Below are 14644 nucleotides of genomic sequence, written 5' to 3' on the forward strand. Positions count from 1 at the left end.
GGCAGGACATTTTGTGTGTGTATCTATACCTGACCTCAACAGAACAGGAAGCAAATGTACGTGCTATATATTACATAGCACAGTCGACCCACAAACCCGCAGTTTACTCCTGTCCGTCGCCCACTAAACATGGGGTGCTATATTGTTAATACGGTTTTGGTAGGACTGGCCATCTTGACTATCGTAGGTTCTGCGACAGATGTAGACGAAGGTGCCAAGTTTAAATTCAGCGTCGGTGATCCCCAAAGATGTCTCCAAAGAAGTCTGAATAAAAACCTGATACGTTACGAGGTGTTACCAGGAGGAGGTTGGGACAACCTACGAAACAGACATGGCGGACAGGTGATCAACTATAACTACAGTCTGTGCCATACTACAGATGACGGTCGTTACCTCTTACCAGATGGAATCTACTCCGTACCGCTAAAACAGAGCAAACTCGAAACGTTTGCTGAGATGTTTTCACATTGGCAGAACTATACTTCGACAACAGCGAGCACGGTCAACGCTGAAGCTGGTTTCCATATTGGACATTTTGGTATCGGAGGGTCCTACTCGCACGAGTCTGAAAGTGTCCGTTCTAGACAAATGCTGGATAAATCTGTGACCACTCGAGTTCAAATGAGGTACGTTAGATATTCCGCCAAATTACAACCGGACACACCATTTAATCCACATTTCAAAGCAAGACTTTTGTCAATCGCTTCCCTGATAATGAGGAACTTGACTAGTATGGCTCGTTACGAGAGTCAGCTGTTGGTGCGAGACTTTGGCACTCACGTTATCACCAGTGTAGACGCCGGGGCTGCTCTTGTCCAACAGGACCAGATCAAGACCACGTATGCGCGGTCCTATAGTATGGATAAGAGTAAAGTTCTGGCATCGGCGAGCGCTTCATTCTGCAGTGTATTCAATGTCAAAGCTAGTTACGAACACTCGACTTCTAAAGAAATGATTGACCAGTATCTTGGCAATAGGACCTACTCTGAGACGGACACCGTCGGTGGGTCGGTGTTCCAACCTCAGAACTTCAGCCTGAATGACTGGGCCGACAGTATTGCTGATAATCTGGTAGCTGTTGACCGCGCTGGAGATCCGCTGTACTTCCTCATTACACCCATGGTTCTACCAGAGCTACCGTCCTCCGTAGTCTTAGATCTTATCGGGAATGTGAAAGACGCTATCAATCTGTATTACAAACATAACGTTTACAAGGGATGTACCGATGCTGATTCTCCGAATTTCAGCTTCCAAGCCAACGTTGATGACGGAACATGTCGCAGCCAGTCAAACAATTATACGTTTGGCGGAGTCTACCAGACTTGTTCTTTGTCCGGAAACGTTCGTTCGAACACGTGCAATGATCTAGACCAAAAGAATCCCCAAACGGGCGAATATTCGTGTCCTCCGAACTATGAGCCAGTCCTGCTTGACTTTGGAAATAAGATAACGCCGAATACTGTGCGACGTTGTCACCATTGTGGGTTTCTGGGATTGTCGAGATGTTGTGGGGATTATGCCTCGTCCCAAACGGCCTCGTACAAGGGATATTGGTGTGTAGCTACTGGGAAGGTGGACAGTGGCTCCGGCTATTTGTTTGGAGGAGCATTCACTAGTACAATTGGGAACCCGCTGACGGGTGGCAGATCCTGTCCTCCGTATTTCTACGCCTTGAGACTCAGTAGTAGTTTACGTATCTGTGTAAGTGACGACTATGAGCTTGGTTTCCGATACTCTGTGCCCTTTGCTGGCTTCTTCAGCTGTAAAACAGGCAATCCTCTGAAGCTGGCCTCTGACAATGAAAACAGACAACGACGAAGTAACAATCTTTTATTCTTAGAATCATTCCTGAAAACATCCGGACCAACCCATTGGCCAAGAGGCTGCCCAACTGGTTACAGTGAACACATGGCTGCTGTAGCCAATGGATGTGAAATATCTTTCTGTGTTCGAGCAAACGCTTTGAGTGGTCAAAATCTTCCGACTATCATACGACCTCCATTTATGGAGATCCCACGAAATGGATTCGGAGATAACTCCAGTGTCCAAATAAGCGAGGATGGTATGGAATGGACAGCTATTGAGAATGCCGGACAAGTCAATGACGAATCCGAACAATACAGCCGGGACTCTACATGGGAAAGTGGCAGTAGTCTATCACAAGGAGCGGTGGCCGTAATTGCAATAGTTGCTACTATTGTGTTCGTGGCATTGATTTTAATTGTTGGTAAGACCGTCCGGAACAGATACCGTCCTGTGGAATACCAGCGTCAGCAGTCGGATCACCTCGTCCCTAACCAGCATGTAGTATATGGGACATCCAGTAACCATAGCGAGGTGCAGGTGGAAACGTAAGCAGGCGACACTTCCCTTACATTCAGGACTGTTGACGAGTATTCTAGATATATGGGTAGGGATAATTGAGCAAATAACGCACACTTTTCATGGAGGACAGCAATAAGCGAATCATGCACACTGCTAATGGCGAACACGGATAGATTTATCAAAAAGTTAAAGAACATGTGGTGTGTTTTTCAGATAATGATTTGCGATATACGTTATTCATGAAATTAACACTGTATAACGTGTTCTTCATTTTGTACGCTGAATCTATTTGTGCTCAAGCATTTTGTCCTTGCTGTGACGTGACGTTCGTTCACAGACTTTAACAAACGTGTTTTGTGATAAAAAAAAATACCAGATATCAGCACAGTGCATATTTAAGAATCTATTTACAAAACCAACAGACCTTCAGAAAAAAATGTTTTTACCATTTATATATGAAAGTAATTTCTCATCAAAAGTACAAATCTAAGCTACTACGAAAAGGTTGTTTTCTATTAGTTTTTGTTTATATATACTGGTATTTGTATTAACAACCACAGTTAAATATGATCCGTTCATTATTACTTATTTCATTTTACTTCATAGAAAACCACTTAACTGTCATCTCACATACTGTAGGGCTGGTTATTTTCGTGGGTCAAAATTTTCGCGATTTGATTTAAGAACGAGAAAATATAAAATATAAGTTTGAAATTTTGGCTTTAGGGCTCTAAGGGTATATATGATTCGGCCATTTCTTAAAATTACACGGATCAAATTTTCGCGATCATAGCAATGTTCTCTAATATTATGAAAGTATCATCCCCGTGACAATACATTTTACCGGCTAGACGGTAAAGTAACTATCACATGTACGTGTACAAAATTATGCAGAATACGTCTCGTCTCGACAAAAAGTCACGGAGACATCACATTTTTGCATTAACAGTTGGCTATTTAAACCCAGCAATGGAAGCATATTTAGCCGGGTTGGAAGTTTAATGCATTACCCTTGTGTTGTGTCATTATTACGTATTGGCTGTTAAACATTTCTTATCTGTCCTTGGGAGATTCACATTCTAAGGAACTCCTATCTGACATGTTATTATTCATTGATTCAATCGTTATAGTGCCACTTCAAACTTAAATTTCAAATATCTCATTAAAACCAATCAAATAATTCTTTATTACATATTAGCACATGTATTAGTGATTTAGTTTATTTTATTGGGTTATTTTAAATTTGTGTTACCCCCTGACGGCATTAAAAGCAAAGTCAAAATAACGATTTTCTACACACAAAAACTACTTGATGACTCAGTTTATTGTAGAAATATTCATTTGCTAAAAATAAAATAAAAATAAAAATGTTACCAGATTTTGTAGTATTTTTTGCATAGCAGTAGAATAATAACATATTAAGTAACCCAGTTAAGATTTCTTTCGGAATATGGTAGCAATCGTTGATTGTATACTACGCATTTCTTAAATAAATATGTCCACAATACTGCTAGAGTAAAATTTACACAGGCTTGTTATCAGCAGGCACAGTTTCGTCAATATACCTGAACAAAAGGAAATCCCTGTGCTAAAAATACACCATAGGAAATCTTGACAAAACTTAGGGAAATTCCGAAAGTGAAGATATGTAATTGACTTCCTACGGGAAATTTCAAGTTAAATAATTCGCTGGTGTTAAGGAATATTGATGAAATCGGACCTGATGATATAGGTAATATTATAATTTGAGCTCTAGAAAGTTTATTCAGTACTAGTATTTGCATTAAAGGTACATGTACCGTAGCCGATTTTTTTTTTTTTTTTTTCTTTCAAATAATTGTAAAACGAGTTGGATTATTTTGTAATAAAGAAACTCAATCGTTATCAGTTTACCGTTAATACTACATTTATGAAACGCTTTGCATATGATAAATTAAATGTATTTCCATAACGCAGGTCGTCTTATGCTTTTCTGTTTCGATCTAATTACCGCGCAGTAGTTGACTTCCATTAACCACGTAACAAAACAGCGGAATTGACCTTAATTGTATGCATGGATTTACATTGGGAATCTCGCATTTCTTTGTTGTTATAACTTCATCTGAAACAATTGATATAGGTGTTCTGATGTCCCTTACCTATAAGCTTTTTTTCGGACACGAAGTGCCTTTAAACTATGGTGTAACATTACCACTTAAGGTATAAATGTTTTATCGCACGTAATAAAAATGGGAAATTAATCACACATTGTTTACTGCACGTAATTCCTTGAATGTAAAATGATATCAACACTTCCTTATAGCTACGTCAGGGTTATATATAGCATATTGACACTATCTATGACACTTTTTTATTTCTGTAATCTGCATTTTTAATAATAAGAAAAGGCTCCTAGATCATCAAACAATATAAGATTTGAGTTTATACTTAGCCAATCAAAAATGAAGTAATGTTTTGTAAAATTATTTTTGATTGGCTACGTCTAAACTTGAGACCTCTTTAGACTTAAATAGGTTTTATGATCTTAATTAGAAGGGACTTTCGGAGATAAAACAATATTAAGGAATCATAAAAGTATTAATAAGATGCATTGCACAATTTCAACAACAGGAAGAAATGACTGGCAATCATTTATACTGATTCATATTGGATATTGTCAATCGGATAGGATTTTGAACTTTGATCACATCTTAGTCTCTGATATAATGTATGTGACATGAACTTGTTTATAGTTAACGAGTGACAAGATACCCATTTTTTATATTTACTACTAAAGGAAACTTTATCGCCCTAATTACGAATTTTGATATACATGATATTCTTTGCTTTATCTTACATTCATTTTCTCCAATGAAAATATAATAGAACTACCATTGGCGGGGCTATTTTTTTATTTATTTTTTTTATTTTTAAAATTGTAAAACTGTTTTGGTGACCATCCCAATCAATCATTGTAGTAATAATTTCAGATTGATTTACAAGTAGCTCATGAAAAAAATGAAAAAATAATAATGGAAATATGTTTAAGAAAATTTAACGCACATCTTTAAATAGTAAGTAAGTAAAATAATGTTTATTTTAGTGAATTAGTTCTTTAAGGACGACCTCTCATGGAAGGGAAATACATGAGTGTTATGTGAGTGAGTGTTCTAATGGGATGTGGTTTTGTTTTATATATATATAATTACGGTGTGTGTCCTAATAAGAGCACGAGGATCAGTCATGGGGCATCGGGACATGTGACAAGATACTACAACATAAGTATACAAGTAGACATGTAGTTTATTTCATATATTGATAGACAAATACACCAAATAACTTATGCGTCATTTTGTCTGTTGGTATAGCTCAGTGACACAACACTATAGAGAAGGAATTCACAGCGATCACAAGACTCAAATATACCAGAATATCCATCCCTACAATACCTCGAAAAACACTGAAACACCAAACCACAGGTTTTGTATACAGTTAACACAGTGTTACACATACAGAGGTATCTGTATATTAGAAACAACAGAACCATAATACTACAGGCTACAAAAGCAGTAGTTCGGAACACAAACGAAACAACATGATTTCGTTCACAGTAACATTACAAGTTTTATCAAGTTAGCAAGTGCAGTTTTTTTCATAATGAAACTGAAGATTTATTCAATTTGTAAAAGCATATATATATATACATGACGTCGCTGGTGTCACATACGAGTACAGTCTAAGTTTCAAAGGTAAGTTACTGGCATTAATCGTTTTTTGTTTGTATATCCTACCATAGTGTTATTAATAATATGTCAAATTTTAATCGTTTGTTATATTATCTAGCTTTAGAATGGGTTTATTGGTAAGACTTCGCGTACGTCAACTGATGGACTACAACGAATTACGACATAACATGTGTTTTTCCATGTAGAATAGTATATGCTATGAAGAACAGCAAGCTTTATAACACACCGCTCAGCACTTTAAAACATGCCACAACTTAAGTCAATAACGAGTGTCGATTGAACAATCGGATTACCTGTTAAGAAATTCACTTTCGATGTCCAATGAAGTGGTTTTTCACCATTAAGGCCAACAGGAAATGAGACAGAGCATTGATTTATAGTCGGAAATCTCGTACAATAATCTATATCACGTACTGCCGCGGAGTGTTTTGTTCACGATTGATTTATAGAGAAGGCACACTCTATATTTCGACATAGGTAATTATAATTGCTACGGTGCGGAAACAGGACAAATCGTGGTATTGGTTAGTAACCATCCTCGATACTCCAGGGCTTACTATCACTGGCGTTATACCCACCCCTGGACTATCTCATAGTAAAGGGAGAAGAAAAACTGACTTCTTTTTAAGATTACAGAGATAGCGACGCCCAACTTCAAAGCAACACAGTCAACCACAGTGTAACATTATACAACTCCTTTGCTGTGTGTTTTTGTTGCCTCCAGGTTGACTGTGAAATAACCCAGGGGTGGATATAATGTCAGTGAAAGTAAACCCTGGATTATCAGGGAAGTAACTTGTTTACCGTCTACATGGCTCCGACCATTGCTAGGCTTTACCTTAGTAGACTGCGAAACAACGTATCTTCCAATAGGTAGAGTTAATCAGATGGTAAGAATGAGAACAAATGGAAATGATTTCAAATGATGGATAGCAGATTTAAATTCATGGACAATTCAAAAACTGCATCACGAAAAAAAAATGAGATCATATGCTATTTCCGTGTTATATAATTCAATTCGTACAAATATCGCCTGACAAGACAGACTCGCATTCCATTTAAACTTTGATGATATATATGTGTTTACAGAGAGGTGGATTGAGAATTTTGCTATGTACAGGGTGATATAGGTGTCGGTATAGAATGTTAGGTAAAGGACATGAATTATCAATAAATCAGCCACTATAGGACGTGATCGGCCAGGGAGAAAACATTTATTTGTATTGTCGTCTGCTCGGAAATCATAGTATTGATCAAACTGATACATAGATGTAGAGCATTCGTTGACGTATGTATGTCGAATGATAATTACAAATAATTATGAGTTTTATAGCTATTTTATCTGACTGTGTCAAACATTACAAGTAGGCAGTAGGGTATGCTGGGGGCATATTTTTTTCAAAGTTTTTCAATCTATTCCTGTCACTGGTACGAAATACATGATACTGAAATTTTGACATTTTTCTGGCCAGAACAAGTTGGCGTATGTTTATTGGAAGAATAAAAGAAAAGTATACAAGTATACAAAAGTGTGCGTTTGTTAGGCTCTACCTGCTATCACCCCCCCCCCCCCTTCCCATCTTCATCCATTATCATTCCAATCTGTTTTGTTTTCAAACCACGACCTTGAATGCGTTTAGCCCTCAACTCCCTAGTTCACCCTCCCCTCCTCGTCCTACGCGAGTGTATCCCTCCCACTCCAATAAACCCTACCCCACCCCGATCACCAATTCATTAGACACCAAGTTACATTAAACCCCCACCTCTTCTAATTTTACTCATATAAATACAGTACACAACTATAGTATATTCTACCTGTATCCCCCTCCCCCACCCCCATCTCCCTTTCGTTCGCCAGACCCCGGACCTGTATGATTTATATCCCTCCCATGCATATTCACGGTTGATTTGCCCCCTCCCAACATTTCCCCACCCAATCCCACCAGTTTTGTTCAAATACTTCCAATACCTATACGGTGCTTATGCCGGTATATAATACATGCAATATTAATTGCTCTTCAGACATGTAGGTACCGTGACATTAATGTAATTTATACAGAAAGACATCGAGAAATGTAGTTAATATGTATGACAAATATAAAAAGGAAATACTCACTTTCCTTCCCCCTTCTTTGCTAATAATCCGTTAGAAGCGTCCACTACATTCCAAATTGTCACTCTCCAACTGTCCTCGAGTCCAGAAGACAAATATTTGCACAGGTCAATTTCAGTACGCCTAAGTATATTCCAAATAGTCCAAGTTTGACCTTTGAATTAAAACATTTTAAATTGTCTACTGTAAAATCTAAGTATTCCTTATAAGAGTTGTCAACACTAGCATTTTATACCCCTTAACGGGTCCACACTGACAGAGATTAATGTTGTCCTCAGAAGATCGATAATTTACTGCGTGACTGATCGCGATTGATTGATTTTTCTCCCGGTATTTATCAGTTTTAGCACTTACTACAATCGATACGACATTCGGTTGAAAATACCTTCATGAAAACGCCGTCTACCTTAGCGATTAAAACCATTTGTAAACAAATACGACATCAGGTGTGTGTATATATATAGCTTCTATTGGTAAAACGACCTTACAAACCTAACCCACTTTGTACGTATTATGTTTTGCATATGGGTTTTTAATCAGTAATTTAGCCGGGTATTCAGCTTTTTGTTCCAGTTAATCAAATCGGAGGTCAACACATGATAGTCGCTATACACACATGTATAGAAATGTTAGGAAACAAATCATTAACTGTTTAAAACTATTTTACAACAAAACGAACAAACAAATTTTTAAATCTACAAATCGTAGATTTTTGATAAGTAGTATTCTGTCCCCTCCCCCGAATTATGTATGTTTTTGATGTGTAGATAACCCCCTCTTTCGTCTCTAGCGACGTTTTGCCCTGATCGAGTTAAGATCTCGCGGGTTGTATATAAGGTTATATACTTATTGTATCGTTGTGTATGTCGTTGATGTGGTACCTGAATTGAGTGTGTCAGCCAGCTACTTAATCTCCTCACACGTATACCGTGAAATATAGAGAACTCCCTCACCTTAGCCCACAGGAGTATGGTTTTACATAATGAGTTTAAAGAAATTATTTGTAGAAAGCAACCAAGACATATGCCCCATCCATGTCATTAGTAAACTGAAAAACATCAATTTCATTTTTGTGTGTACAAGTTTGTAAGATGAAATTGGCTAATTATTAATTTAATTATTTTATAAAATTATACGTTTGAAGTATTTATGGGAAAAAGATAAATGTGTAGGCCCAATATCACGAACATCCCTTCAAGAAACTCGTTTCCATTGGAAAACATTGCAGAAGTTATAGAACATTTCCTAACTTAAAGATTCCCATTGGAAAGCGTTACTACACAACAGATGTTAAGGATATTTCCTTAACTGCAGTTTTTCCCCTTAAAATCTAATAATACTTTCCTGTGGGATTCCGTTAAGTTAAGTGATGTTTAATTGTGTCTTTATTGCTGATATCCCGAGTTAATGTGATTTTGGTATTGGAATTGAGCGCAAATACGCGGGAATTTCCAAATAGGCGACTATTGTCCCGGCAAAGTAAAATAGTGTCCCTATTAGGACCCCTGACTGCTACAAACACGTAATTAATCACTACGTAGCCCTTATTTAACGATATACTGTATCTTCTGGGGTCCGCGACTATCACCACAAGAGTTCTAATTTGAAGATACTTCTGGCTACATGTAGCTACATACCGGGTATTTGTGTTTCCATGTTCAATACTATGTCATAAGTCTCATAAGGTAAATCATCACATTTCAATTAAAATTGTATCTTAATTATTGAAGATATATCTTTTCACAAAACACATCATTTAAATACAATTGAACAAGATATATACCTATGATTGAATGCACTCGTTACGAGGGGCTAAATACTTTTAAGTATATCTTCTATCTAAAGATATCGCCGAGAATTCCGTATCTCCCATGTATTGGTGGTCCTATACACGAGAATCAAGATGTACTGAAATACATATCTTACATAAACTTGTAATGGGCCTGTAAGTACTTTGGTCCTTGAGATACGGATTCGGTAGCTGGGAACAATATTATGTTTGTGCTAACATGCCACTCTTCATATAGTGCGAGTTAGTCAGAGTCGACATAATGCAATGTCTTTATTCAATTGAAAAAGTATGTATAAAGTACTGCTCCCTGTAGTACCACAAAGAATTCTAGACCAACGACCATAAATCTATTTTTCTAGCAGTCTAAGTCCACCATATTTTCTATTTCCAGTCAAAGAACATTTAAGATTTCAAAAATATACTTAGCCTCTTTACATATCAAGACCCAATAAGCGCCTCGTCCCCATACGCACCTTTCCCATTAGTAAGACCGAAATTTCACTTACCCGAATAAAATGCAGACTGCAAATGTGAATTCTGTGTTAGTTTCTCTATTTCATTTTTTTTTCTTTTGCAGATTGACTTATATGTATTAGTTTCATTTGGTCGACTACGATATATTTAGTATTGATATCGAAACACACGTCAATAAAAATATAATAATTTTCTATTGGTTTTAATTATCATTGCCATCTCAATTAAGAAGTATTACTAACGAAAAAGTTAAAAATATAAGTCGTACTATCTTGGCGTTAGTGACATTCCATCGTCTAATTAGTTACTGAACATTTTATTTGAGCGTCAAACTAGAAATTTTAATACATTCGGAAAACTAGGTATTGATTTCAAGTAAAATGAAAGAAAAATGTAATTAAAGTTTGATTAAAAGTAATTAATGTTCCCGAATAGCTATCACTTTGATTAATTAACTGACTTTCATATATACTCTTAGCTTCGGCCTCTATTCGAAGATGATTACACCTTAATACTGTAATTAAACTAGGAATGTAATGTTTGTTGAATGTAGTGAAAGAATAAGATTTTTGTTGTTCACCTTGCAGGCCTTGTCGAAATTGCGGTACAGAAAAAGTATAAATTCGGTATAATTGCAAACTCTGTATCAAAAATGGAAGATTTCATTTATTTGTTTTCGTCAAAAGTATTATTATATTTGGAGTGACCCTGTCATATTAGCAATAGAAAATGTAAACTTTACCATAGATGTGTTTATATTTCATTTTTGATTTTATTTTTTATTTTACATGTATTTTATTTTTCTGTTTGGCGCTTATGGGCTGATACATTTAAACAATAAAAGATAAATTGAAAGTTCAGGTGAATAATTCAATTTTGGAGAATGTAAATAATCCCAAGAACTATGTACCAATTTGAATACCTACAAATCTTAAGTTCTACACAGAAGAATTTTGAGTTTATTTTCTTCTGCGTGTTTTTCGCCATCAGAATCTTAAAAAGACGCAAAACCGATAAAAAAAAACCCAGTTATTTTCTTATTTAAGTGATAAACAAAATAAAGAAGATAAACTAAATTAATTCTGTCATGGTTAGACTGAGACCAGTAAAATTATACATGACTTTACCTGTGTAATTTTATAAGAGGTGTATAATCGATTTGCACTATGAGCTGTAATTTTGTAGTTGGAGAGGTCAGCTGGGAGTCGTGAAGCGGTATGTGACAAAAGAAATATAGGTCAAATATATAAAAGATCATTTCAACACATTCTGGCCATTTCATCCATTATCGGGGAATTGCTAATATCCCTCGGTGTGTCATTTTCGAACGGGAACTTCACTCATATTGCAGATCGATTATGCACTGCGTGTAAAGTTTATGAGCCATTGCACAATAAAAATGTTTTATAAGAGAATTCTTCATAGTATCTTTTATTATTTAAAACTTTTTCAACAAAATGAAATCCGTTTTATTGCTAAAAGTTCTTTGTGTGTATACGTGACGCCAGAAGTTGAAAACAGTTGCCTATATCAATCGGCGGGATATTACAGGAAGGTGTAAACTGAACGGTATATATTTTATCACACAACTTTGGTGGATTAGGCCCAAAGTCCACAACTTTATAAGTTATCTGCTGAAGTGTAGAAAGCCATTTTGGCTCTATACCACATATTAAATTCATCTTGAATACCACAGAATGAAATGTTTAAACATAATTTATAGTGCATCAATGCATGTAGAATTTTGTTTAGACTCTAAACTAGATATTGGATTATTCCACCTGAACGAGATAAGTAAGAGTTTACATTTTAAGATATAAACCTTTTGTATATCTGACACCAGTATATATATTGTAAAAGTGATAAAAACGTACTCCAAATGAGTCTTATAAATTCATTTTATGAAGTAGGCTCTAAGTTTGGTCTTTTCCCGCTACAACATTGGCTAGACCATATGTATTTAGCACGCCGATGAGTAAAAAACATTTTGAAACATATATATATAGAGAGAAAATGTATGAAATTTCTTCGTGATAATTCTTGGTATCATATTAAGTTTAACATCTTAACTTTGAATTAAGAACATCGCTGTTACAACACTTTAAACTGAATTGACCGATTTTGCATCACGAATTTCCATATATAATCTTTGACTTACCAGCGTGCTAAACACCTCTGGTCCATTAAACTCGTCTGTCAATATATGCAAATATATTGATAGACGAGTTTAAGACAGCTATGCTCTGATCATGATCCAGAATCACGCCCTTCTGTGTGTTCAATACTATGTTTTGGAACAAAATGTCTAACGACGGTAGAGACGTTTCCTGTATGTCATATGGTATATTTGCTATATCTGTATTTTTTGTCATTTTTCATCTATGGTATATTTCTTAATCATCATAAAACTTTGTGGAATCTTGTCAATGAAGGAAATTAATCGAAATGGTCTACGCTATGTTTTCAAATAAGTCTTATATATTGGAACATTTGTAAATAGAACGTAAACCAAAATCAAACCATGCCATGTTGTAGCGGAGACAATTGCTTAATACTATCTAACAGAAGTATGTATCGCCGGACCCAGTTTCATCAAAATTCATCACTAGCTTAAATTTTTCTATAGAAAAGCATAGAACAGAAGTTGGAAAAAACCCCATCTTAGTTAAACTTCGGTATTACTTTCTTATGTAGAATTTTCATTTAAAGCTGACAGTGCATGTAAAAAGTATGCATTTAAGATTAAGAAAAAAATATTGATTTTTTTCTCGAAAATTGTTTCTGAAACATTCCCCAGACTTGCATTGTCAGCTTTAGGAAATTCCTTAGATTAAGGAATGTTAATGGAAACTATTCCAGATGTATTATGAATTCACTTACCTCTTTCTTTGAGGGTCCGAATTCCTCTTCCCTGTACCTAGAAATGCTGAACTGCACAGTGTTGACACTATAAACAGACCGACACCTTATGTATAGGCCTTCTCTCTATGCTATTCAGCGGTCACACTGGTAAAGGTATCTAAATCCATAAAAAAAATGCTGAATGTTTAAACACATATTGGAAGAAATGAAATTGAAAACGTGACCAACAGCGAAGTTCTGTTATCTATAAGTGTTTTGTATGTATAATAAAATCTCGTGTGGCTGAGACCAAGTCTAACTTAAAACTTCGATAATCCCGAGAATTACCTGGGGCGTATGTTGGCTAATTCCATGCATGTGTTATGCACGTAGATATGATTAAATGGCTGATATTCTATGATATTTTACCAAGTTATATGGTATACCTGCTTTGAGAGAGAGAATTAACTGCTAATCCTAGACCTAGCGACAGGTCCCACTTGGAGCTACTTTAAGTCAACGACAGATTAACCAACATGTGTTTTATTATAAGTTTGTCTTTAAATATATTGGGTTACACTAACCCGATCAATATTAATAACAAAAGCATAACAATACTAAATATTCTGCTAGCACCCGGCTTGGCAAGATTTCCGAACTGAAAGCGACGCGAAAATCCATGGGAATTTTGTTCTCTTAATGACAATAGTTTCTTTCCTCACGTCAAGAAATTTGGCATAATTAAAGGCAAACTTTTATGGGATTTTTTTTAAAATACTTTCCTTCAACCAGTTTCTACGACTTAAACTACTTTTCATCAGATTGATCTTAGCTAACATTCTATTCGGATTTTCAGACGGTTTCCGTTTTTTCTTCTAAAACACTATACAAGAAACACATGGAATTGTTAATTAATTATATCTGTTCATTTTTCCCCCAATACAATTTTATAACGAGTCATGAATCATTACCAATATTCAATGAGAAAAACGTTACCATAATTTTAGGAAAACTACTATTGTATTGAACAGACATCGAAACCACATGGGATGGACTTTGTGTAAATGTTCTTTTTCTTGGATCAAAAGCGGTGTTATGGTTCCTGCTGTGGTTGCGACATTCGTTAACATGTCGAACTCCAGTGGTAAAGACGTGCTTAAACTTGTCAAATCCCTGTGATTAAAACGTTAGTTAACATTTAGGTCGTGAATAAACTTAGTTAAGTGTGCCGAGCCCCTGTGGTAAAGACGTGCGTCAACTTGTTGAGTCCCTGTGCTTAACATACATATCATATTATTTAACAGCCAGGTTCAGTTTAAGATGGCCTCCCCTGTGTATGTGTTGGTGTGTGAATGTGTTGTGTTTAGGAGTGTC

At 35.9% G+C, this 14644-nt stretch overlaps 2 protein-coding genes across 4 annotated transcripts in view; one reads left to right on the forward strand and one right to left on the reverse strand.

Moving 5' to 3' along the window:
* Positions 1-13518, reverse strand: part of LOC138335867 (high mobility group nucleosome-binding domain-containing protein 5-like) — a 40355-nt gene extending 26837 nt beyond the window's left edge. Inside the window, exons 1-2 of one of the 3 annotated variants that reach the window (XM_069285033.1) lie at positions 13310-13517; positions 8167-8317 (exon numbers count right to left, since the gene is read on the reverse strand). The gene's annotated coding sequence lies outside the window, so the exon portion shown is untranslated. Of the gene's footprint in view, positions 1-8166; positions 8615-13309 lie in introns of those variants that run through there. The other 2 variants (XM_069285036.1, XM_069285032.1) reach the window with 2 other exon arrangements.
* Positions 71-3698, forward strand: LOC138335866 (macrophage-expressed gene 1 protein-like). The gene has a single exon (XM_069285031.1). The coding sequence runs from the start codon at positions 130-132 to the stop codon at positions 2353-2355; it is 2226 nt and encodes a 741-aa protein (XP_069141132.1). The 5' UTR covers positions 71-129; the 3' UTR covers positions 2356-3698.
* Positions 13519-14644: the final 1126 nt, after the last annotated feature.

This window comes from Argopecten irradians, chromosome 12 (assembly GCF_041381155.1).
Source record: "Argopecten irradians isolate NY chromosome 12, Ai_NY, whole genome shotgun sequence".
Taxonomy (NCBI): Eukaryota; Metazoa; Mollusca; class Bivalvia; order Pectinida; family Pectinidae; genus Argopecten; species Argopecten irradians.